At 53.7% G+C, this 23,513-nt stretch overlaps 2 protein-coding genes across 12 annotated transcripts in view; both read right to left on the reverse strand.

Moving 5' to 3' along the window:
• Positions 1-12,066: 12,066 nt before the first annotated feature.
• NKX6-3 (NK6 homeobox 3) lies at positions 12,067-16,542 on the reverse strand. The gene is made up of 3 exons (XM_004468706.1): positions 16,161-16,542; positions 14,137-14,306; positions 12,067-12,306 (listed from the first exon to the last, which is right to left on the reverse strand). Exons 1-3 carry the CDS (start codon positions 16,540-16,542, stop codon positions 12,067-12,069), a joined length of 792 nt encoding a protein of 263 aa, XP_004468763.1.
• Positions 16,543-21,380: 4,838 nt separating this feature from the next.
• ANK1 (ankyrin 1) overlaps positions 21,381-23,513 on the reverse strand; it is a 236,103-nt gene continuing 233,970 nt past the window's right edge. For 10 of the 11 annotated variants that reach the window (XM_058289994.2, XM_058289996.2, XM_058289993.2 and 7 more), the window contains one exon: positions 21,381-21,829. Coding sequence is in view for 4 of the 11 variants with exons in the window: in XM_058289996.2 (XP_058145979.1) it covers positions 21,803-21,829 (27 nt within the window). In the remaining 7 variants the exon portion in view is untranslated. The remainder of the gene's footprint in view (positions 21,830-23,513) is intronic. The other variant, XM_071212674.1, reaches the window with a different exon arrangement.

Consider the following 23,513-nt stretch of genomic DNA (forward strand, 5'->3'; position numbering starts at 1 on the left):
TGTTTTTTGTTTTGTTTTGTTTTTTTGGTTACTATTTGTGCAGAATATCTTTTTCCAACTTTTCACTTTCAACCTGGTTGTGTCCTCATGTCTGAGGTAAGTCTCTTGTAGAGAGCATATAGATGGCTCTTATATATATTGCTTGTTTTTGAGGTACCAAGGCCGGGGACTGAACCCAGGACCTCATATGTGGGAAACTGGCACTCAACCACTGCGCTACACCAGCTCCCAGAAATGGCTAATAATTTTTTATTCGTTCTTTCAGTCTATGTTTTTTGATTGGGGAGTTCAAACCATTCACATTCAATGTTATTACTGTAAAGGCATTACTTACTTTGTCCATTTTGTCCTTTGACTTTCTATAGTCATATCTTACTATTGTCTCTCTTTTTACCCTTCCTAATAATCTTCATTTCTATGCTCTCCTCCTATCTCTCACCTTTGTTTCTTTTCCTTTCAGTCCACAGCACTCCCTTTATTATCTCTTGCAATTCTGGTCTTTTGGTAGCATACTCTCTCAGTTTTTGTTTGTTTGTGAAGACTTTAAGCTTGCCTTCATTTTTTGAAGGACAGTTCTGGGGTACAGAATTTTTGGCTGGCAATTTTTCTCTTTTAGTATCTTAAATACATCATATGACTTTCTTCTCACCTCTATGGTTTCTGATGAGAGGTCAGCACTCAATCTTATTGAGGTTCCCTTTTATGTGATGCTTTGCTTTTCTCTTGCTGCTTTCAGAAGCATCTCTTTATCTCTGATATTTGTCATTCTGAATAATAGGTGTCTTGGAGTAGGTCTATTTGGATTTATTCTGTTAAGGGTGTGTTGTCCTTTTTGAATATTGATATTTGTGGCTTTCATAAGGGATTGGGAAGTTTTCAGTCATTATTTCCTCAAATATTCTTTCTGCCCCTATTCCTTTCTCTTCTCCTTCTGGGACACCAATAATGCATATGTTTGTGTATTTCACATTGCCATTCAATTCCTTGAGATCTTGTTTCTTTTTTCCATTTTTTCTCTTCTTTTCCAGTTCAGATATTCTATCCTCAAAATAACTAATTCTGTCTTCAAGCAATTCAAATCTGCTGTTATGAGCCTCTAATGTATTTTTAATCTCATCCATCATGTCTTTCATTTCCATAAGCTCTATTACTTTTTTCTTTTTTAAAAAAAGATTTATTTTATTTATTTATTTCTCCCTACTCCCTTGATGTTTTGCATTTACTGTGTCTGTTTGTCTTCCCTGTTTCTTTTAGGAGGCACTGGGAGCCAAACCTGGGACCTCTGATGTGGGAGGGAGGTGCCTAATTGCTTGAGCCACCTCCACTCCCTTCTTTGTTGTGTCTCTCATTATGCTTTTCCTCCCCATGCCTCTTGTTGTGTCATCTTGTTGCATCAGCTCGCCACACCTGCCCAATGTGTCAGCTCTCTGTCTTCTTTAGGAGGCACCAGGAACCTCTGCTCCCTGCTTTGTTGGGTCTCTAGGTTTTTCTTCTTGTGTCTCTTGTTGTATCATCTTGTTGTGCCAGTTTACTGCACCTGCCCATTGTGCCAGCTCGTGGTCTTCTTTAGGAGGCACTGGGAACTGAAGCAGGGACCTCCCATGTGGTAGGCGGGAGCTCAATTGCTTGAGTCACATCCACTTCCCTATTACTTTTCTTCGTAGGCTTTCAAAATGTTCTTTATGCTAACCCAGTGTCTTCATAATATCCTTTACCTCTTTAGCCGTATTTTCCTTCAATTCTTTGAATTTATTTAGGGGATTTGTGTGGTTATCATTGATTAGTTGTCTTATATCATGTATCTCTTCAGGATATCTGATTTGTTCCTTTGGCTGGGCCATCTCTTCCTGTATCTAGTATGGCTTGTAATTATTTGCTCATGTCTAGGCATCTGAATATGTTGGTGAATTTTTTCTGATAGTCAATTTCTCTCTCTTGCCTAGTTTTGTTTCCCACAGCTCTTCTTTGATTTTTGTTCCAACTTATTCTAAGTCTTTAAAATTGCCCAGCTTAAGCTATCAAAATCAGACCAGGGACTCACTAATGGGGCACAGATTTTTTTGTCCCAGGGGTTGGGCTAAAGATATGCCTAAAAGTAGTTTTTCTCCTTGCAAATTCCTGGCCAGTCAACAGATGGTGCTCATCAGTGAACCATTGCACTGAGGTCCCTCCCTCCCTCCCTTCCTTCCTTCATTCTTCCTTCCTTCCTTTCTTCCTTCCCTCCTTCCTATTGAATCCAGGACCTTGTACATTAGAAGCAGGTGCTCAACCTGAGCTACATCTGTTCCCCAGTGAGAATTGGTTTTTTCATTTGTTTGTTTGGGTTTTTTAGAAGGTACCAGGGACTGCACCTGGAACATTGTACCTGGAATCAGGCCTTCAACCACTTGGGCTACATCTGCTTCTGGAGGTGTTTCTTTCAACCTCTACTTTTTTTATGCTTCTGGTCTGGCCAAAGTGAAGATTCAAAGCAGGCTCTATTGGCTGAATTCACTGAAGAGGAGCCTCTGACTCACTCTCTCTCTCCCCTTGTAACAGCTGACAAGGAGGAAGTAGTCTGCTTCTCTCTCAGTTGGCTCAGCGAGCCAGGGGTTTTATCTAGGCTTAAGGTCTTGAGAGGGAGGATGGGAGCCCTTCTCGGCTGCTGCAGGTGTTGGGTAACTCACGTTTGTTGTTTGGGTTCTTTGTCTCACTGTCTCTTGCCCTCCTGGGAGTTGCATAGCACTGTTCTGGTCTGCTGACCCCCAAAGCAGGTCCCTCAGATAGCATTGGTCCTTTCTTCATTGTTTTTGTTAGAGAGTTGAGCCCTGCATGCCTACTCTGATGCCATCTTCCTGGAACTCCAAAAAGAAATGTTTTAATCTAATTCATTCCTATGGGTGTGAGGCCCTTTTGACTGGATTACACCAGTGAGGCATGATTTATGTTGAGTTTCCACCCTCACACTGGGTCTGCTCTAAAGGGACACACAGGAACTCAGACAGACAGAAGAAAGAGGGAGTCAGCATATTTGATGCTGCCATATTAGAGAGAGGATTGCTTAAGCACAAATCCCCCAAGAGGCTGGGCCCATGGAGCAGCTCGAGAGAGACCATGAGCTTAGAGGGAAAGGAGAGACCCAGGCAGAGATAAGCAGCCATCTTGCTTCAGCACACGAAATGTGCCCAGCTCAACAGTAGCTGACTGTGGTGAGAGAGCATCACTGATGGTGCCTTGGTTTGGACTTTTCATGGCTTTGAAACTGTAAACTTTTACCCCAAATAAATCACCTTTATAAAAGTCATCCCATTTCTGGTACTTCGCATCAGCACTCCTTTGGCAAACTAAAACAGATTGTTTATCTTTTTGTTGATGAGATGTAGAATTTCTTTATATCTCTAGATAGTAAACCCTTATTTGATGTGGATTCCAAATATTTTCTCCTCCTCTGTAGTTTGTCTTTTTACTTTCATGATGAAGCCCTTTGGTGCACAAGTTTTTTTTTTCAATTTTGATGAAGTCCCATTTATTTTTTGTTACTGCTGCTTGTGCTTTTGGTGTAAAGTTTAAGAAACCATTGTCTAACACAGGATCCTGAAGATGCTTCTCTATGTTTTCTTCCAGTAATTTAATAGTTTTGGATCATATATTTAGGTCATGTATTTTGAGTTGATTTTTGTATATGGTGTTATGTAAGGGTTCACCTTCTTTCTTTTGCATATGGATATCCAATTTTCACAGCACCATTTGTTGAAGAGATTTCTTTCCCATTGAGTGGACTTGGCAGCCTTGTCAAACATCAATTGGCCATAGATGTGGGGGGTTAATTATAAAGTCTCAATTTGATTCCATTGGTCTATATGTTTTGCTTTGTTCCAGTACCACACTGTTTTGTTAACTGTAGCTTCATAATAAGTCTCAAAGTGAGGACATTTGAGTCCTCAATTTTGTTCTTTTTCAGGTGATGTTGGGATATTCTACCCAAAGTGATATACAGATTCAATGCAATCTCAACAGGCTTCTTTGCTGAATTGGAAAAGCCAAACACCAAATTTATATGGCAGGGTAAGGGGCCCCAAATAGCCCAACATCACCTGAAAAAGAACAAAATTGAGGACTCACATGTCCTCACTTTAAGACTTACTATGTAGTGTTTTGTGTACAAGTCCTGTACATCCTTGGTCAAATTTATTCCTAGATATTTGATTATTTTATTTGCTATTATAAATGAATTTTTCCTTCAGATTATTCATGACTAATGTATAGAAACATTACTGATTTTTGTCTGCTGATCTTGCTCCTTGCCACTCCGCTGAAATTATTTATTAACCCTAGTAGCTTTGTTGTGGATTTTTCAGGATTTTCTATTGTATTAGTCAGTGTTTTCTAGGGAGACAGAATCAACAGGGAATATCTGTCAACAGTATGAGATTTTATAAGAGTCTCTCAGGGACCGTGGGGAGGCACAAGTCCAGGTTCCTCAGGCAGGCTGCAACCAGGGGCTCCGGTGAAGGTCCTTGATGAGTTCCCAGGAGACGTTGGCTGTCCAAAGTCGGGCTGGAAAATTCCCTCTGAATGCTAAAATTACTTACCCTTTTAAGGCATTCATTTGATTAGATAAAATGTCACTCATTGCTGATGGCAATTGCCTTGGTTGATTGTAGATGTAATCAGCCATTTATGCAATAACTCACTGATGACTAAAGCTCATAAATATCTTTGCTTGACCAAATAAGTGGACAATTACCTGGCCCAGTTGACACATTAGCCTAACTATCACATCTATATACTGGATCATTTCATCTGCAAATAGGGAAAATTTTACTTCTTCCTTTCCAATTTGGATGCCTTTTATTTCTTTTTCTTGCCTGATTGCAATGAGAGTGGGCATCCTTGTCTTCTTCCTTAAAGACAAGGAAAGCTTTTCGTTTTTTCCCACTGAGTATGATGTTAGCTGTGGGTTTTCATATATGCCCTTTATTCTGTTAAGAAAGATACTTTCTATTCCTAGTTTTCTCCATGTTTTTATCAAGAAGGGTGCTGGATTTTGTCTAGTGCCTTTCTTCATCAGTTGAGATGCTCATGTATTTTCTTCCTTTGTTCTATTAATATACTATTTCCATTGACTGATTTTCTTATATTGAATCACCCTTGAATACCTAGGATAAATCCCACTCAATTATGGTATATAATTCCTTTAATGTGCTGTTGAATTCGGTGTGCTTGGATTTTGTTGAGTTTTTATCTATATTCACAGCGGTATTGGTTTGTAATTTTCTTTTTTTGTAGTATCTTTATCTGGCTTTGGTATTAGGGTGACGTTGGCTTCATACCAAACTCTACTGTTGGAAGAGTTTGAACAGTGTTATGTTAATTCTTCTTGGAATGTTTGGTAAAATTCAACAGTGAAACCATTTGATCTGGGCTTTTCTTTCTCGGGAGGTTTTTGATAACTGATTTAATTCTTCCTACTGTTCTGATGAGGTCTTCTACTTCTTCTAGAGTCAGTGTAGGCAGTTTTGTTTCTAGGAATTTGTCCATTTTATAGGGTATCTAATTTGTTTGTGTACACTTGCTCATAGTATCTGTTTACAATTCTTTTTATATCTGTGGGGTGGGTAGTAATGCCCCCCCCTTTCATTTCTGATTTTAATTATATGCTTCCTCTCTCTTTTTCTCTTTGTCAGTATAGCTAAAGGTTTAACAGTTTTGTTGATCTTTTCAAAGCACCAACTTTTGAGTTCGTTGATTCTTTTATTAATTTTTAAATTTCATTTATCTCTGTTCTAATCTTTATTTCCTTCCTTCTCCTCACTATGTGTTTAGTTTGCTCCTCTTTTCCTAAATCCTCCAGTTGTGAGGTTAGGGCTGTGATTTGAGATCTTTCTACTTTTTAAATGTAAGCATTTAGAGCTATATGTTTCTCTCTCAGCACTGCTCTGCAGCATCTGATAAATTTGGGTACATTGTGTTTTTGTTTTCATTGCCTCCAGATATTTCCTGATTTCGCTTGTGATTTCTTCTTTGACCCATTGGTCGTTTAACATTGTGTTGTTTAATTTCCACATATTTGTGAATTTTCCAGTTCTCCCCCTGTTATTGATTTCTAGCTGCATTCCATTGTGGTGAGAGAAGCTATATTGTATGACTTCAATATATTTGAGTTTGAGGTTTGTTTATGCTCTAACATGTGGTCTATTCTGGAGAATGAATCCATGCACACTAGAGAAGAAAGTGTGTTCTACTGCTGTTGGGTGAAGTGTTCTACATATGTCTGTTTGGTCTAGTTGGTTTATAGTGTTGTTCATATCTTCTATTTCCTTAGTGATCCTCTTTCTAGATGTTCTTTCCATTATTGGAAGTGGTGTATTGAAGTGTCCCAGTGTTAATGTAGAGCCATCTATTTCTCCTTCAAATCTGTCAATATTTGCTTCATATATTTTGGGACTCTGCCCTTATGTGCTTACATATATATATATATACTTGTTCTGTCTTCTTGTTGAATTGACCCCTTTATCATATAATAAACTTCCTTGTCTCTCATAACAGTATTTGAGTTAAAGTTGATTTTATCTGATATTAGTATAACTACTTCAGTTCTCTTTTGGTTACTATTTGTATGGTGTGTGTGTGTGTGTGTATGTGTGTGTGTATTTATTTATTTATTTATTTATTTCTCTCCCCTTCCCCCCACCCCAGTTGTCTGCTCTCTGTATGCATTCACTGTGTGTTCTTCTGTGTCCGCTTGTATTCTTGTCAGCAGCCCTAGGAAACCGTGTCTCTTTTTTGTTGTGTCATCTTGCTGCGTCAGCTCTCCACGTGCGGCTCCACTCCTAGGCAGGCTGCACATTTTTTTACACAGGGTGTCTCTCCATATGGGATGCACTCCTTGTGTGGGGGGCTCCCCTATGTGGGGGACACCCCTACATGGCACGGCACTCCTTGTGCACATCCGCACTGTGCGTGGGCCAGCTCCACATGGGGCAGGAGGCCCTGGGTTTGAATCCTGGACCTCCCATGTAGTAGGCGGAAGCTCTATCAGTTGAACCACATCCACTTCCCTCTCCTTCGTTTTTGTAAGACAGTCTCACTGGATATAAAATTCTTGCTGGCAATTATTTTCTCTCAGCACTTTAAGTATTTCATCCCACTGCCTTCTTGCCTCCATGGTTTCTAATGAGAATTTTTCAGAATTTTCTCCCTCTCTTCGATATTGGACAGTTAACTACTATGTGTCTAGCTGGATCTCTTCAAGTTTGTCCTGTTTGGGATTTGTTTGGATTTTTGAATGTGTATATTCATATATCTTGTTAGATTTGGGAAGTTTTCTGTGGTTATTTCTTCTAATATTCCTTCATCCCCTTTTTCTTTTCCCCTTCTGGGACTCCCATAGTGTGTATATTGGTATGTTTGATAGTGTCCCTATTAATATCTGCTCACTTTTTCATATTCTTTTTTCTTCCTGCTCCTCATCTGAAATCATTTCAATAGTCTTTTGTTTGAGTTCACTTATTTTTTTCTTCTGCCAGCAGAAATCTGCTGTTGAAACAGTCTAGGGAATTTTTCATTTCAGTTACTGTGGTTTTCAACTCCAGTATATCTCTTTGGTTTCTTTTCAAATTTTCTACCTCTTTATGGAAATTTTCACATTGCTTCTTCATTGTTTTCCTGATATACTTTAGTCTCTTTTCTATGCATTTTCCTTGATCTCTTTGAAGATATTAGGATCTTTTTTTTTTAAGTCCTGTATGTCTACAGTCTAGTATTCTTGGTTCATGGTTTCTAAATTTTTTGTTATTTCTTTGGGTGGGCCATTATCTCCTGTTGCTTTGTTTGCCTTATAATATTTTGTTGCACATTGTATGTTTTTTATTTTTTAGGTACCAGGACTGGGGATTGAACCCAGGACCTCGTATGTTGGAGGTGGCACTCAGTCACTAAGCCACGTCATCTCCCCAGAGTTCATTTTTTCCATTTGTTTGCTTGTAGTTTTTTGTTTGTTTGTTTGTTTTTTAGGAGGCACTGGGGATCGAACCTGGGACCTCCCATGTAGGAAGCAGACACTCAGTTGCTTGAGCCATACCCAGTCCCATGTGCATTTTCATATTTGTCAAGTGTTAAACTCCGGGATTTAGTCCCTGAGCTGTCTGTTCCTTAGGTTTACATCCAACTAGTGATATGACAGAAAACCAGGAGTAAAAACAAACAAATAAATCAGTGTGAAAAACATCTTTCACAGTCTTTGCAAATTGGCTCTGCACAGGCTTGTGCTCTCTTCCCAAGTTTAGCCCTCCTATCAAGCAGATCAGCCTGGGGCAAATGTGAAGTGCAGGCCCCCCTTGGTCTCTTCTGGGCCTGCATTTTGTCCTGGTCTGTGCTTGCATTTGGCCTTAGGAATTCCCCTGTTTACAGGGATTTGATGGTTCCCTTTACTCCCTGTGAAATAAGCTTTCTCCCTTTCTTGGGTGCTCTATTGTATGACGTAAAGCAGTTGATTCTTGGCTCCAGGAATTGAGCCCACTTCTCACTGACCACCTTCTCCTTTGTCCGGCTGCAGGTGAAGACAGGTAAGCTGGCTTCTGGGGTCAAGGCCTAGGGGAGGCCTCAGTGTGAGGAGGGGTTGCCAAAGGCTGGATTTCAGGACCACATCTCTTTTTGGATTGCTGCCATCAGGACAGGTTTGTTCCACCCATCTCCATCTGTCCTGCTGGGGAAATGGCCTTTTTCTTTCTAACACCTGAAGCCACAGCTGTGAGGCCTGTGGCAAAATTGCTCTTGCTTTTTGGAGCTCAAAATTGGCCTGCTGGTCAGAGCAGGACGCTATGGCTATTGGGTGCATGGGACTTAATTTGTTTGTTTTTTTCAGGTGGCATCAGAGATCGAACCCAGGACCTTATACATGGGAAGCAAGCGCTCAACCACTGAGCTACATCTGCTCCCTAGGACTTAATTTCTTTTTTTTTTTAAGATTTATTTTATTTATTTCTCCCTCCCCTACTTGTCTGCTCTCTGTGTCCATTCGCTGTGTGTTCCATGTCCGCTTGCATTATCTGGTGGCACTGGGAAACTGTCTCTTTTTTGTTGCGTCATCTTGCTGCATTACCTTTGTGTGTGCGGTGCCACTGCTAGGTGGGCTGCACTTTTTTTTTTGTGGGGCTGTTCTCCTTGCGGGGTGCACTCTTTGTGAGTGGGACACCCCTACATGGGGGACACCCCTGCATGGCAGGGCATTCCTTGCACGTGGCAGCACTGCACGTGGGCCAGCTCCACACAGGTCAGGAGGCCCTGGGGGTTGAACCCTGGACCCTCCATATGGTAGACGGACGCTCTATCAGTTGAGCCACGTGAGACTTAATTTCTTACTACCTTCCTCCCTGTCTGATCTCTGAAATGAGAGGACCTGCAAGGACCATGAATTTCCAAAAGATCTTATTTTTAAATTTAACTCAGCATATACAAGCAGACCTTTTTAAGGCCAGGGATGAAGAAATGGGAACCTATGGCTTAGGATTTCTTGGTGATGGATTCGGAGGTGAGACAGGCTTGTGTCCTCCCCAGCAACACACACGCACACACACACACCCCCATACGTGAATTTGCACAACTCCACAGAGAGAAAGGCTTATTGCCAATTAGCCTCAGGAATCTGAGCCATTCCACTTCCTTCAGACCTCAAATCAATAGGCTTGGCCCGATAAGCAGGGACGAGGGAGGCGTGAGCGGCGTGCAGGGGGTGCTGGGAAGCTGAGGCCTTTCCGTCAGGGGTTCTAGAAGCAGGGGACCCAGAGCCTTGCGATTGAAGGAGGTTTGGTTTCGCTCAGCAAAGCCTCCCCAGGAGAAATTTCCTCTAGGTTTGATTTAACTCTAACCCCAAATGACTTGAATCAGGCATGCAGGAATGACAGCTATCAGAGAGCAGTTAGCTTACGTAACGAGCTAAGAGAAAAGCCCTTTTAAAACCTATTTTTTGGGACTGGCTTTCTCCTCCTCGCCCCCTTCGTGGCTTGGCACCTGTGTGCCGTGAGGACCTCCTCCTGGCCTCAGAGTGCTCAGTGGACACTGTGCACCCACGGGGCTTCTCGTCAATGTGGACCGTGCAGGTGGCTGTCCCCCAGCCCTGCAGCCCCCGCTCAAGGCGCCCGCGTCAGGGGAGGGCTCCGCCAGGTGGTCTGTGGCCAGCTCGGACCTGGCCACCAGTGCACAGAGACTGTGCTCGGGCTCCTTAGAAGCTGCTTTCTATTCTCCTCCCACTGGAGTGGAGACAGGTGACTCAGGCCCCGAGGGTGGGACGTCACCACAGAGGGAGGGTTCTTGTTTGGAAGCTTCCACATTTCCTTGTCCGGCTTCCCTCTCCTCCCCTGGGCCCACAAGGGGCAGTTCCTGAGGGGCCCCCCAGCCAGTCTTCCTCCCACCCCCATTCCCAGGCTGGGCCGACTCCACCGCCCACAGCCCCCTGCCCTGGGGACCCCAGCGAGAGTCGGAGGGGCTTGTTGGGACCCAAAGGGACAGGCCGTGGCTTACAGGAGCATCAGGCCTAGCTGGCTCCTTCAAGGTGGCGGGGCCCTTCCAGTACCTCCAGGGCAAGCCTTCCGGGGATGGCCCCTGGTGGCCCCAAGGAGAAGCAAGCCTTGCACAGCCCTGACATCGCCTCTTCCCACTGCTGTGACTCGGTTTTGCTATTGGTGGGCCTCACTCTTCTCATCCACGAAACGAGAAGAACACCTTCCTCCTAGAGGTGCAGGCGTTTAACGTGGAGAAGTTCTCAGGTCTTCTGTTAGGTCTTCTCTCCTCTCCCCCCCGTCTTTCCATCTGGCACCTGCTTCCCCAACAGATGGAGTCGGGGATCCAGTAGATTCCTCGAGCCTGCCTGGCACACGCCAGGAAAGATTTCAAGCTGGCCGGGGCCCTGCATTCAGTGCAGACCTGGGCGCAGCACCCGGGTCCCCGGCCTCTCCCAGCACTGACTGCCCACCCCACGCCCGGGGTTGCAGAGACACCTGCCCCCCGGGGAAGGGCCCCCACTGCTGGATGCCGGTCGGTATATCCGGGACCTCACAGGCAGACACTTTCCTGTAACATTGACGCACCTGAGGCATGACGGGGTTTCTGAAGCTTTTATTTTAATTATTGTAAGCCAACGAAGATGGGAAACGCTCAGACCCTTTGGCACAGCATCCTCTCCGGCCAGCCTTCCCCCACCTGCCCCAGCCCCGCCCCCCCCCACCTGCAGGTGGTTCAGAGTCAGCCCCCCACCTCGAGTGCCAGGTAGCAGGGCCCGCGGAGGAAAGGGGCGGGGGTTTCCAGTGAGCCCTTGGCTCACCCCTCCCCTGCACCCTTCCCTGGCAGGGCGAGCTCTCCCAGGGCACCCCTTCCTCCCGGAGGCACTCTCTCGGAGGAGCAGGAGTTTCTGAGATCCTTTCAGCTCTGTGTCTGAGGCCCCTCCCCGCGCCCCATCCCCAGGGGAGGTGCCCCCCCCCTTCTCTCCTGAGGGTCCTGGGCTGGCATCAGCACCCAGGGGCGGCCAGGTGGGGGGGCCGTCATGTGCAGCGCCAGCCTGGAGCATTCTCTCAGGGTTCACCTGCCTCCAGCCCCAGCCTCGCCCTTTCCCAGCCAGGGGTAGCCCCCTGGCTCCTCCAGTCTCGGGGCACAGTGGGGAAAGGAGGCCCCCGAGGTCTTTGGTCACTCAGGGGGCGTCATCCTGGACTTTGGGGCTCACGGGAGCGTTTCTTCTTGGCTGGCATTCTCTCCCCCTGGGTCTCCCAGGTGGCTCTGGCTCCCGCGCAGTGGTCTCAAGAGTGGCTGCAGGGCTCCCCCTGCTCCCCACTTTTCTCCCGCAGCCAGAGCCTGGTCCGTTCAGCCTCCTGCGTGGACCAGGAACTGGCCAAAGTGGGGGGGGGGGCCAAGCCCCTGGCCGCGGGGCCCCAGCGGGGTGCGGGCAGGTGACGCCACCACGGGTCTCGGGTGGTGCTGGCGTCTCCTTCGCGCCCTCCAGCCGCGCGGGGAAGGGAAGGGAAGGGACGGACAGGCTCCTCGGCGCCGGGGGGGGGGCAGCAGGACGGGGCGGGCGGGGGCGGCGCGGGGCGGGCGTCAGAGGCCGTGCGCGCCCAGGCTGAGCACCGAGAAGGCGGCGCGGTGCTTGCGGAGCAGCAGGCGGATCTTCTCGTCGTCCGAGTCGGGGTCGAGAGGCTTGTTGTACTCGTCGTCCTCGGTCTCCGAGGCCGCGCGGTCCCCGCCCGCGCCCGCGCCGCCCGGGGCCCGGGGCGTGGAGGACGACGGCTCCAGCGCGCTCTTCTTCCTCCACTTGGTCCTTCGGTTCTGGAACCACACCTGGGATGAGAAAGACTCCGAGGATCAATCCCATGGGCCGAAGGGCCCTGTTCTAGGAGCGCGACTCCGCTCAGGGGCAAGTTCGCCTCCTCGCTGTTTATTTTAAAATAAATGACAGGGCATTATACATCCTGCCACAACCTCCTGGATGGACTGGGAGAGAGTGTAAACTCTAACCCAGGCTGTGTGGCAATGCTCCGAAATATGTTCAAGCACTGCGATGAGCGTACCACACTAACGAAGGAAGTTGTCCATGCCGGAAAAGCGGGAGGGGTGGGGAGTGGGGCACATGGGAAGCCCCTCTGTATTTTTTAATGTAACTTTCTATGTAATCTATGTATCTTTAAAAAATAAATTTAAAAATAAAAATAAATGGCTCAACGGAGGAGCAGACTATTGCAATAAAACAAAAATAAGCGTGGTGAGTTCAGCAGCCCTTCCGGCTTTGCTCCAGCTCTCCGTGGTGTATCTTCCTTCTCCTCTCTGGGGCCCTGGGGTGAAAACGGTTATCCCGGGTTGGGGCCCAGTAGCAGGTGCTCCTAGTTCCCCTCCCCTTTTTAGCTTCACAGACCCTCAATGAACTGGGACTTCGGGAATGATTGTCCCCCTTGAATTACATAAAACAATGCATACTCAGGGCTTCTGATAGTTGAAAAATATAAAAAAGCACCGAAAGCAGGGGTTCATCGGACCCCTTTGCCAGTCTGGTGAAAACCACGGACCCCTTACGAAGTCCACACTGTACTGTGCATTATTTAGTAAATATATCACCCCCGCACCCACACGTCCCCACAAGAATCATGGTTTTTTGAATTTCAATTCAAGCTCACGGAACCCCGGACCTAAAGGAACAGAAAAACAACGGGAGAGGAACAGACATCACTTCCTTCTCTCCAGAGGCATCACGCCCTCCCTGGGCAGAGTCAACGAGGAGGCTGCGGAGGACGGCGGCGTGCGGGGGCCGCCCGGTCCTGAGGAGAGCCCCCCCTCGGCATCCCGGCCCTGCTCCTTCTTCCCGTCAACCTGTCCCCTTTCACAGAGCCAGGTAGTTCTGGAGGCACCGAGGCCGTCGCGCAAAGCTTTCTCCTTTGGGGTCTCCTGCCCAGAGTCTCTCAGCAGAGCTCTGACCTCAGAGTTTGGAAAAGCTGCCCCCTGGGAAGGAGGCACTGGTTCACAAAGGCCTGGCTGTGAGACCATCCCAGCCTCCCTGGGGTGTGAGAGTTCACATTTACCTCCCCAGCCCTTGCCTCGGGTGACAAAGGGTATACCCCGGATATGCCATCTGATCTTCGCTTAGATGGCCTGGGTGACAGGAGGTGTTGTCTTCATTTTAACGACGAGTGAGCTTAGGCCAGCTCCTTCTGTGAGGGAGTGGGACAAACTCGGCCTCAGGGCCCTGCCTTCTCATCTGGCCCGGGGGTGACCACTGGCTCCTGGAATTTCTGGCTGTGCCGCCCAGGAGAAAAACGCCGTGTTTGGAACCCTGCAGATCTGGGTTCGAGTCCCAGCTCTGTCCCTCACCCACTGGGTGACCTGGGGCACGCGGTTTAACTGAGATCATTTTTTCACGTGTAAAATGGATAATAATACCAGCTTCAAGGCGCTGCGAGGATGAAACAAGGCTCTGAGAATGGGCTGGCCGGACAACAGCCGTCATTTTGCTCCTGTTGATTACGGTCTCTAGGCTAAGGGCATGGGTGGTGCCAGAGCACCGAGACAGCCTTATTCCAGGGGCTGGAAGGAGGCGGCCCTCTTTGCCCCGTGCGGTGGCAGCCCCGTCCTGCCAGGCTCCCCGTCCCCAGGCCGACGCCTTCTCCCGCGCAGACTCACCTTCACCTGGGACTCGGTCATGCCCAGCGAGTACGCCAGCCGCGCCCGCTCAGGGCCGGCCAGGTACTTGGTCTGCTCGAAGGTTTTCTCCAGGGCAAATATCTGGTGCCCCGTGAAGGTGGGCCGGGTGTGCTTTTTCTTGTGGATGCTGTCCCTCAGGGGGTCCGGAGCTGGCGGGAGGAAGGAGGCGTGGGGTTAGCGGGGTGGGTGGGACCCCGGGGCCTGTGCCTTCTTTTCCCTTTTCCTCAGGGCCAGCTCCCTCCCGCAGAGAGGCCGCTGGAGTAGGCCGGGGCAGGGGGCATCTGTCACCAGAGCAGCATTCCTGCCATTAGAGGGACAGTGGGTGCCAGCTTTGCCATGCCTGAGGGGTCAGGGCCTCCTCCTCTCAGAGGGGACCTGCCCAGGTTATAGTCACATAGGGGCCCTGGGACTGGACCGCACATCTCGCGCCTCTCCTCTCCGGCCGTCCGTGGAGTGGCCACAGGAGTTGTCTGTCTGTCTCAGGACTTCCCTTCAGGCCCCCAAATCAGGGAATGGCACCCTGTGCCCACAAAGGGGCCCCGGGGAGCGTGAATTCCTCCCTACCTCCCTGCCCTTGCACCCCAACTTCCCATGTCTCCAGAAAAACCAGGAGGGGACGAGTCTCCGGCCCCAAGGAGCTGCTCTCTGCATGTCCCCAGGTCTCAAGTCACAAGGCTTAACCCCACTGCGGGGCCTGGGCATGGAGACTGGAGACCCCGCGGCCTCAGGCTGCCAGGAAGGACCCAGGAGGAGAGCTGCAGGGGCTGGACGGAAGCAGCCCGCCCTGTGTCGGCCCCTCTGCATCGCCGCCTGGCAGTCCACGCTCTAGCTCCTCGTGTTCCGGGTGGGGAAACCGAGGCACAGAACGGGGAAGAAACCTCCCGAGAGACTAGCTTCAGTCCTTGCTTTCTCTCCCTTAATCCAGCCACTGTCTTTCTTAGATCTTTCCCAGTGTGGGTACTTTTGCGATGGAGGAGTAGGGGGGTGGGAGGGTGTACAGGGGAGAGAGAGGTCTCAGGCTCCTGAAACTGAGTTATAACATCCGCTCCCCTTTCCCAGGTAACGCCCCGGGTTTCAGGCAGCGGGGGGAGTGGGCTGCCAGGTGGTGTGATGGCTTGGGGGGGTGTCGCCAGATGGCAGGCAGATGTGCTTGCCAGGCTGTCCTCGGCTGGCCCTGGCAGAGGCCAGAGGTCAGGCAGAAGGGGGAGCACCCCCCGCCCTTGCCCCTCCCCCGGGGGTGGGGGTGCCTCCCACACACCCCTGGCTCTCCCTGCTCTCAGGTAAGCCCCGCCTGGCTGTGCCTGTCCTGCCACCCCCCTTCAGTCCCCGGCCGACATCATGAGCCCCTTCGATCTGTTCTCCAAAAACCCCGGCTCCGCAAAGAGTGGGGGTTGGGAGAGCCCCCCAACAGTGAGGGCTAAGGTCCCCTTGGCTTGCAGCTGCTCCCGAGGCTGCGTGGCCACGGCTGCTCTCGTTCTTAGATCCCTGAGGGGGAGGTGGGCTCCCGGGCTCTCAGGGGCCGGGGGGCGGCGAGAGAGGACCCTGCAGCCCGGGTGACCCCTGCGTGGGCTCTTTGGGAAGGTGACGCAGTGGCGAGGTCTCCCGGTCGGGGGGAGCGTTTTCTGCAGTCTGAGGACTGGATTTGGGGGCATGGGTGTGAAGAAGCGGTGGGTGGCCTGAGCTCTGGGTGGGAGATGTAGGAGAGCTGCCAGGTAGGGGGTGGGCTGTGGGGCGTCCCCCAGATTTGCGGTCTCGGTTTCCCGGGAGGGCAGCCGAGGTGGCAGCAGGAAGGGGTGGCGACGGGGGAAGGAGGAGAGCCGGGTCCTGCGCTGAGCTGGGGAAACCGACCCGGGTGCCGGAGCTGGGCCGCCTAATGGCGGCTGGGGTGGGGGTGGGCAGCGCCGGCACCCACCGCCCTGGCAGCGCTGCCGACCTCACCCCCTCCGCCGCCTCCTTCCCTCGAGCCCGGGGAGGGGCCCCCCGGGGCGGGTGGGGGTACTCACTGTTGCCGCACGGCCGCCCGCCTCGCCAGTCCTGGCCCGTGTCTGCCCAGCAGTTCCGGGTCCGGCTGGGGTACTCGCTCCCGGCCTTGGCAAAACTCCCGACCTGGGGCCCGTAGTAGACCCCCTGGGAGCCGAGTCCACCAAAGCCCGCCACGTGGGGGTAGCCGGAGAGGAGGCCGCTGCTCGGCGTGGCCACGGGTCTGCTCAGGATGTCCGTGATCCCGTGGGGCGTCCCGGCGGCCAGCTGGGGCCCCAGCCCCGGGGGGCTGAGCTTGTAGAAGGAGTTCTGCACCGAGTACTGGCACACGGGGGCCTTCATCTCCGAGAACTGAGCCAGCGGCGTGTTGTTCAGCAGGAACGTCCCCTGCAGGTTGGACTCCATGATCCCGGGATGGGGGGCAGAGGGGGGCAGGTGGCAGGGCCCTGGCCGCCCAAGTTCAGGTCCCTAAAGCCCGAGGCTCCACGCCGGGGCCCAGAATCCCATGGCAAGGTCTGGAGGGTCAACGCCGGCCCGGAGCCCCCAAATGCCACCCACCCCCTAAAGCATCCGGCCCCGCCCTGGGCCCAGGAACCGGGCACCTGCGTCAGCCGCTGGCCAGGAAGGAGGTGCCTGGGCAGGTGAGGCCCGGGCTGGCAGAGGGGAGGCTCCCTGCACCTCAGCTCCCACCCCTCCTCTGCCTCTGAGCCTGGGGACCTGCCATGAGAAGTTTTAAGTTCACAGAAGCCACATTTCCCTGATAAAGATGTGGCCCATTAGAATACGCGCCCGAGACTGGCTGAGCGGCGAGAGCCGCGTCGCCATTGGCCGCGGCCCACGCAGGCCTGGCATTGGCGTTTCCTAGACAAATTGCACTTTGAAAGATCGACTGTGAAATCAGCCAGGGCCTGTGTGTGTGTGTGTGTGCGTGCGCGAGCAAGCGAGAGAGAGAGCGGAAAATTAGCTCCCTGGGAGCTCTGTCCGGCAGAGAATCCACCGCTCCTGGACTGCCCGGCGTCTAGTCAAAGGTGGGTGCCTCCTCCGCCCCGGAAGCTCCGGGGGCAGCTGCGAGTCACAGCTCCTGCAGGTGCACCCCGCAGGGAGAGGAGCCCGGTCTCAGGGGTCGCTGCCCGGCGGTGGCCTATGTGTGCATGCCCGAGGCTCTGGGAACAGGGCGGCCGAGCCGGGAGGCGTCCCCTCCCTCTTCTGTGCTGGGACAGGGTAAGTGGGGGTGCTGGGGCAGTACCTGCTCCAAGGGGGCGAGACCGGCCTGAGGGCCTGGGTGGCTGGAGCCTGCCGGGGCAGAGGGGGCCGTCGGGGGGGACTGCGAGAACGGTGTGCCTGCATCTTTCTACAGACGGGAGGGGCGGCGTTGTGCGCACGGTCTAGCCTCTTCCTCTGAATGGCCCTCCCGGCCCCCTCTGTCGGCACCCCCACCGCTTGCCCCTCAAGGGCTTCGGGGGAATCCCGTGCGCCTCTGCTGGGGTGATTGCCACGTGCAGCCTGGCTTTGAACTTCCCAAAGCTGGGATGGCAGGTGATCCAGCCCTGGATCCTGGTCAGGGCATTGGCTGGTGTGCAGTATCTGTTTGCTGGGTTGGATGGATTGAACTGGGGGGACCCACAGAGCACACACCCATGCTTTTCTTTCTGCAATACTTTTTTTTAGCCCTGCAAGGCTCTGCTGGGGGCGACCTCCCATTTTACAGCCAGGGAAACTGAGGTACTGAGGAGTCAGACCCCGGTTTCTAGGAACTTGGGTTATTTCTGTACCCGCTGAGGCAGGCTTCTTCCTTGGGGTGTCGCTCTAAAAATGGAAACCAGCACGCCACTGGGCTGAACATGCAAAATGGCAGGAAAAATAGTTCTGCCCGACAGATGGACTTGTGTCCCTCCCCCGTCAGGAAGCCCCATGCCCTTCCTGACCAGGTCGTGGGCTCTGCAGGGCTCGGCGCTCACTTCCTGTGGCTGCACTGGGGACAAGAGGTGGCCTTCGCCAACAGGGAGGCAGAGGGCCCAGGGGCTCAGGACCGGCCCCTCTCCCACGGAGCCCCATGTGGCCTCCATCTGCCTGTGACCGTCTGGGTCCCTGAGCCATGCTCTCTGTGGCATAAATGATTCAGGCTGATGCAAGCAGGACCTCACAAAGGCCGTGGAAATGACTTTTCAAGAGGTCGGGATGAAAAACAACAAAGAAGGTTCTGTTCGCCGGAGCTGGTTTTGCTCCCAGGCGGCGGCACGTCACAACCAGTTGGGAAGCTGAACTCCGAAGTCCCCACTTCATCTCGCACCGGGCAGTTCTGGTTTGGAATCTGTGCTTTTTAAAAAGCCCTCTGGGTGATGCTGCTGCGCCGCTGTGACCCGCCCGGGGCGGCCTTGGGGATTCTGAGAAGCTTCAGGAGGGGGGGAACCCTGCAGCTGTGACTCAGTCACCCCCTCATGCCGGGAGCTTAGAGGAAGAAAAGCTGCAGCGGGCAATCTGATGCTTGTTTAATGCCGAGCCCGACAGAGGAATGCCAGGATGACCCACCTGGAAGAGGCTTTGCGATCACCTAACCCAGCCCCGCACTTGACAGAGGAGGGAACTGTCAACCTGAGGCCAGTCTGGCGCCCAGCCTTGCCCGAAGCGCCACTGCTGCTTGGGGACAGAACCCAGACCCTTTTCTCTGCAGAGCAGGACAATTTCTTGCCCTTGTGAGTGGCGCTGAGGGCAGGGGTCAGATGCCTTTACAGGTAGAGCTGGGGGCCCCCTGTGTGACCCCCCAAGCACCCTGGTGGTTTACGGCGCCCCCACATCTCGGCCCTTTCACCGCGTCCCGGTAGCTGTCCAGTGTCACTGACGTCCACTCTGCCGCCTCTTGGAGCCTCTCCCAGGTTGCCCGGGCTTCCCTGGGGGAGGTGGACAGTGGTGGGCACCGCCCTGGGGTGCAGGCCTCCCCGCGAGCTGACCCCACCCCTTCACTCCCCAGCCCAGTCCCTCAGCCCCCCCTCCTCCCATCCCCCTCCCCCCGTGAACCAGGAAGGAGAGCCGCAGCCCTGTGCCGTGAGTCCATTTCTTTATTAACTTTGACATTTGTTCAGCTGGTGTAGGGACAATGGTCTATACATAGAGTGGGGGCAGGGGGTTCTCTCTCGGTAACAGAGCATTTGGGAGAGTCCAGAAAAGAGTCGTTTTCATAACAATTAAAAAAATCAAGGTAATTTCAAAACTTCTAAAAAGCATCTAATGTGCAGACTGCAGCATTCTCTAGGCATCACGTGGAGACCCCAAACTCCTCCCCTAAGAGCTCCTACTAGCAACTGGAGCGCGCAGCCATGCCGCCGAGGCCGGGGCCGCGGGCCAAGCAGCCATGCCGGGCAGAGCGAAGAGGCCAAGCACAGGCCGGGGCCGGGCCCACGCGGGGCTCTACGAGGGGCTACTGGGTTCGGCTGCAGCGACGACCCGGGGGAGGGCGGGACAGAATCGAGGCGGGAGAGGCGAGCCCTGCGCCGGTCTTCCTCGGGCCTTCACCGAACTCACCTCCAGCCGCGCGGCCCTGCCCGGCCGGCCCTCCCCTGGGGACGCGCCCCGAGAGCCGGCCGCGCCGCGGCGGCCCCCAAGCGAGGGGCACAGCTCGGGGCTGAGGGGGGCCCCTCTCGCCCCGCGCGCCGCGCTGCAGCCGAGCCAGAAGGGGCCTCTCGGGGAGGGCGCCCGATCTTCCCGAAGCGCTCGGCTCTTGCACGTCCCCAGGGAAGGGGGCTCGGGTTTCCCCCGACAGAGCCTTCGGGGAGAGTCCGGGCCGCCAGGCTGTGCGCCCCTCCCCGCCCCTCTAAGCGAGCAGACGCCGAACGCGCCCCGCGCCAACAAGAAGGTGGGCGGCCGGGGGGGTCTGGGGGCGGCCCGGGCAGTGGGGCGCAAGGCCGACCCGAGCAGGCCGGCCGCGGGGGGCGCTCCGTGGTCCCTGGAGCCGTCCCCGCGCGGCACCGAGGGGCCGCCCCCTCTCGGCGGGGAGATCTTTGGGTCTTGGCGGGCCCGCGGGCCTCGGGGTCGCAGACATCGGGGGGGCTTCTGTGCTACTCGGAAGGTTCCGGTGTGTCCCGCGGAGCCCTGGGAAGGGCGTCGGGGGGAGGAAGGCGACTGGACGTGCGCGAACAGCGGCTCCTGGGGAGCGAGAGGAGCCTGCCGGAGTCACTCTCCTGGCCCTAGAGGGCGCCCGCCCGGGCGGGGCGGGGCCGGGTTGTGCTGATCGGGCCTGGCTCGCGGGGGCTCTGGTGTCACGCGCGGGCTCCTCCCCGATGGCACCGAGGCGGGGACAGCCGCCGGCCGTCTGTTGCCTTCCCGGCCCGGCTCCTCGGGCCAACAGCGGCGCTCTTCTCCTCCGGGGCGGGTGGTGGCGAGGTGGCCCCTCGCGCGGCCTCTCCAGGTGGGGGGGCGCGAGGGGCTTGGTGGGAGCGGGGGCCTCGGGGGGTGAGGGGGCGGGCTGGCCGGGAGCCTGGGGCCGGCGCCCACGAGCCCCCGTCCTTGGAGCACCAAATACGCTCGGGGAGACCGTGGGGCGTGTCGCTGCCTCCTAAGAACTGGCAGATACATTCGCTGGCCCTGCTCCCTTCCTTCCGCTTTCCCTGAAAGGACAGGCTGTAGCTCCTTCTCCCGCACCCTGGAGACTCCTCGGGAGCTGAGCTGTTTAGTGCTTCGTACATACCGCTAAAGTGTTTCTATGGGTTTGCATAGTATTTATTATTTTTCATATACACAAGGCTGATTACTGTACAGTTTACACTTTGAACACAGACTATGATATAAGTGCTTGAAGATATAGAAAACCTCTTCTCTATTGAACATGCTGGTGCGATCCTGGGACAGCCACCGGCCCTCCCCCGGGACGGGGGCGCTGGCTCCCTTTGAGCCCTACAGCTAAGCCTGGGGGGTCCTCGCCTCCGCTTCTTAAGTTCCTAACACCAGGAACCCCGAATGCACTCTCAAAGTAATGATTTTCCATTGGAAGATGATTAACACTGGCAGAGAGAGAGAGAGAGACAATATAGAAAAACTCCATTTATCCACAGGAGGCCCTCTACGGCTTCAGGCGTCCCAGTAAAATCTGTGCGTGGAGGGGAGGGGAGCCGGTGTGCGTGTCATGGAGAATGTTCCAGGAGGGGCGGCCCACCAGGAAGTACAAGGGAAGAGTCACAAATGGAATGGAGGTGCGGAAGGCTGGACGGTGGGGACGTGGGGCTAAGGGGCTGAAATGATTTCATGCCTAGTTTTCTTCTTTTTTTTTTTTTTTTACTGGAAGCCCACATGGATTTCTTATAGATGAGGTTGAGAAAAAAAAAACAACCAACTACCCTGTACGAGGCCAAAATTAAAAGGATTTAAAAAACACCTTCCCCTGCCACAAAAGAGCCCTTGTTCGCGTTTGCGTTCGTTTGCTCTCTTGCGCTTGTTTTGCCCCCCTCTCTCTCTCTCCCCCCTTGTTGCCACCTGTGTCCTGATTCCCGACAGAGATTCGTCGCCAGGGCAGGATTTGGGACTGTAGGTCATGCGTCTACAGCCAGCCGTTCATGCGGAGAGGAGGCTAAAGGAAGTCCCTTACAGAGGTCGTGCCGTGCTCCTAGAGAGCCGCGGGCGCCGCTCCCAGCCCCCGCTCCAGCTCTCCTGTGTGCGTGGCAGAGTGTGTTGGAGTTCAGGGTTTGGGCGTCGAGGTGTGATCCTGGGGGACAGAAAGAGAGAGGCGGTCACTTACAAGTCAGAGGGGCAACTCCCAGCAAGACCCCCCTAGAGCGAGGGTTTGGGGCCAGCTGCTCAGGCAGGGTCAGATTCCGGCCAGGCAGCCGCCCCTTGCAGGTGCTAAGCCGAAACGCCGCGCCCTTGGGCCCTGATTTCCCCGCAACATCATCTGCCTCCCACCCCACCCCCCCACCAGGGGGCCGCCTCTCTGAGCTGGCCGCCCCGGCTTTCCGGCTTTCCGGCTGAGTGGATGAGTCCCTGCACCAACTCTGCCGTAGGGGCTAAGGAAAGCTCTGTGCTCGGTGCCCCCAGGGAGGAGGCGGGAGGCCCCGGGAGAAATCCTCAGGAGCGGGCCCCTGCCCTCGAGGACAGAGGCCCACGTCACGCGCCGGGGCTTGTGCCCGCAAAGGGGCTGCGCCAGACCACGGCGTCTTCCGCTCCTGCGGTCCAGTTCGGCCAGCGCCCCTGGGGCTGGCACCCACGGATGATGGGCGCTGGCCTCGGGAGCTGACGGCCTCCAGGGCTGACCGTCCCTCTAACGGGCTGCTGCCCACAGCTCCTACTGTCAGGGCGGCTCTCGCCCCTCTCCCCACGCCCCATGGATGGACAGCCTCTGTGTGGCAAAGAGCTCTCTGGAAAAGAGATGCAGTCTCTCCAGCATGGTGTTCTCCGAGAGGGCTTGGGAACAGCCTGCGAAGCCAAATTCGGCCGCCCGGGGGCGCGGCTGGGCACGGGCCTCACCCTCGGACCTGCCCTGGGAGTGCTGCCTTCTCAGGCCCAGTCCCGCGGGAGTCTACCTGCAGGGAGCCGGGGACCCACGGGGAAAAGGGCAGGAAGATGCCTCTGGACGAAAGGGGAGTGGACAGTGTCCTGGAAGGGGCCAGAGGAGACACGGACAGGCAGGGCTGGGGGAGGGAGGGATGGAGCTGGGCCAGGGTGACCTCAACTCCAGGGGTGTCCGGGGAGGGGGAGAGCTCCTAGCTAGCCACTGCTCTAGCCAGGCCCTTCTACTGCTGTCACTTGAAAGAGCTGCCACCCCGAGAGGCGGGGACCTAGACGACCCCAGAACTGCCCCGACCTCCCTCTGAGCCTGCTGCTCTCTTCCAGGTTTCCTCTCAGCACCCTCCTGCCTCCGCCTCTGCTCCCGGCTCTCCCCCAACTAGGCCACCACCCACCCTCTCCTCCGCTGAGGCCACCCGCCCTCCTCAAGACAAAACTCAAGCCCCTTCTTCCAGGAAGCCTTCCTGAGAGCCCCAGCTCCCTCTTACTTGTCTCAATTCTGGAAGCACTCCCTTCCCTTCTCTTGAGAGAGACAGTGAAATGTTGTTGCTGGGAGCAGGAACCCGGAAGCCAGATTGCGCCAGTTCAAACCGCAGGCTGCACAACCATGCGCAAGTTACTTAGGCTTTCTGTGACTCAGTTTCCTCAGCTGTCAAGTGAGGGGAAGCACAGTTCCCTACCTCATTGGACTGTTGTGATGATTAAAAGAGCTAATATACAGACATGGATATAAAGTGCTGGGAACAGCGAGCCTAATATGAAGGGAAGCTATTATTGGACTCTCTGGAAATGCTACTGTTTGCTCCATCTTTCATTTTTTATGAATTATAAACCCTGCAAGGGCCAGAGCCAGGCGTCCCTTCTCTGAGTTCCCCACAGTGTTTACC

The sequence above is a fragment of the Dasypus novemcinctus genome, chromosome 29 (assembly GCF_030445035.2).
Source record: "Dasypus novemcinctus isolate mDasNov1 chromosome 29, mDasNov1.1.hap2, whole genome shotgun sequence".
NCBI lineage: Eukaryota > Metazoa > Chordata > Mammalia > Cingulata > Dasypodidae > Dasypus > Dasypus novemcinctus.

Coding starts and splice junctions, on each gene's coding strand:
- NKX6-3 (XM_004468706.1), bottom strand. CDS start 16,542: ATGGAGTCCAACCTGCAGGGGACGTTCCTGCTGAACAACACGCCGCTG. Junction 14,307..16,160: donor CGGGCGGCCGTGCGGCAACA/GTGAGTACCCCC, acceptor TCCTCCCGCCAG/CTCCGGACCCCCTGAGGGAC. Junction 12,307..14,136: donor TGACCGAGTCCCAGGTGAAG/GTGAGTCTGCGC, acceptor TTCTCATCCCAG/GTGTGGTTCCAGAACCGAAG.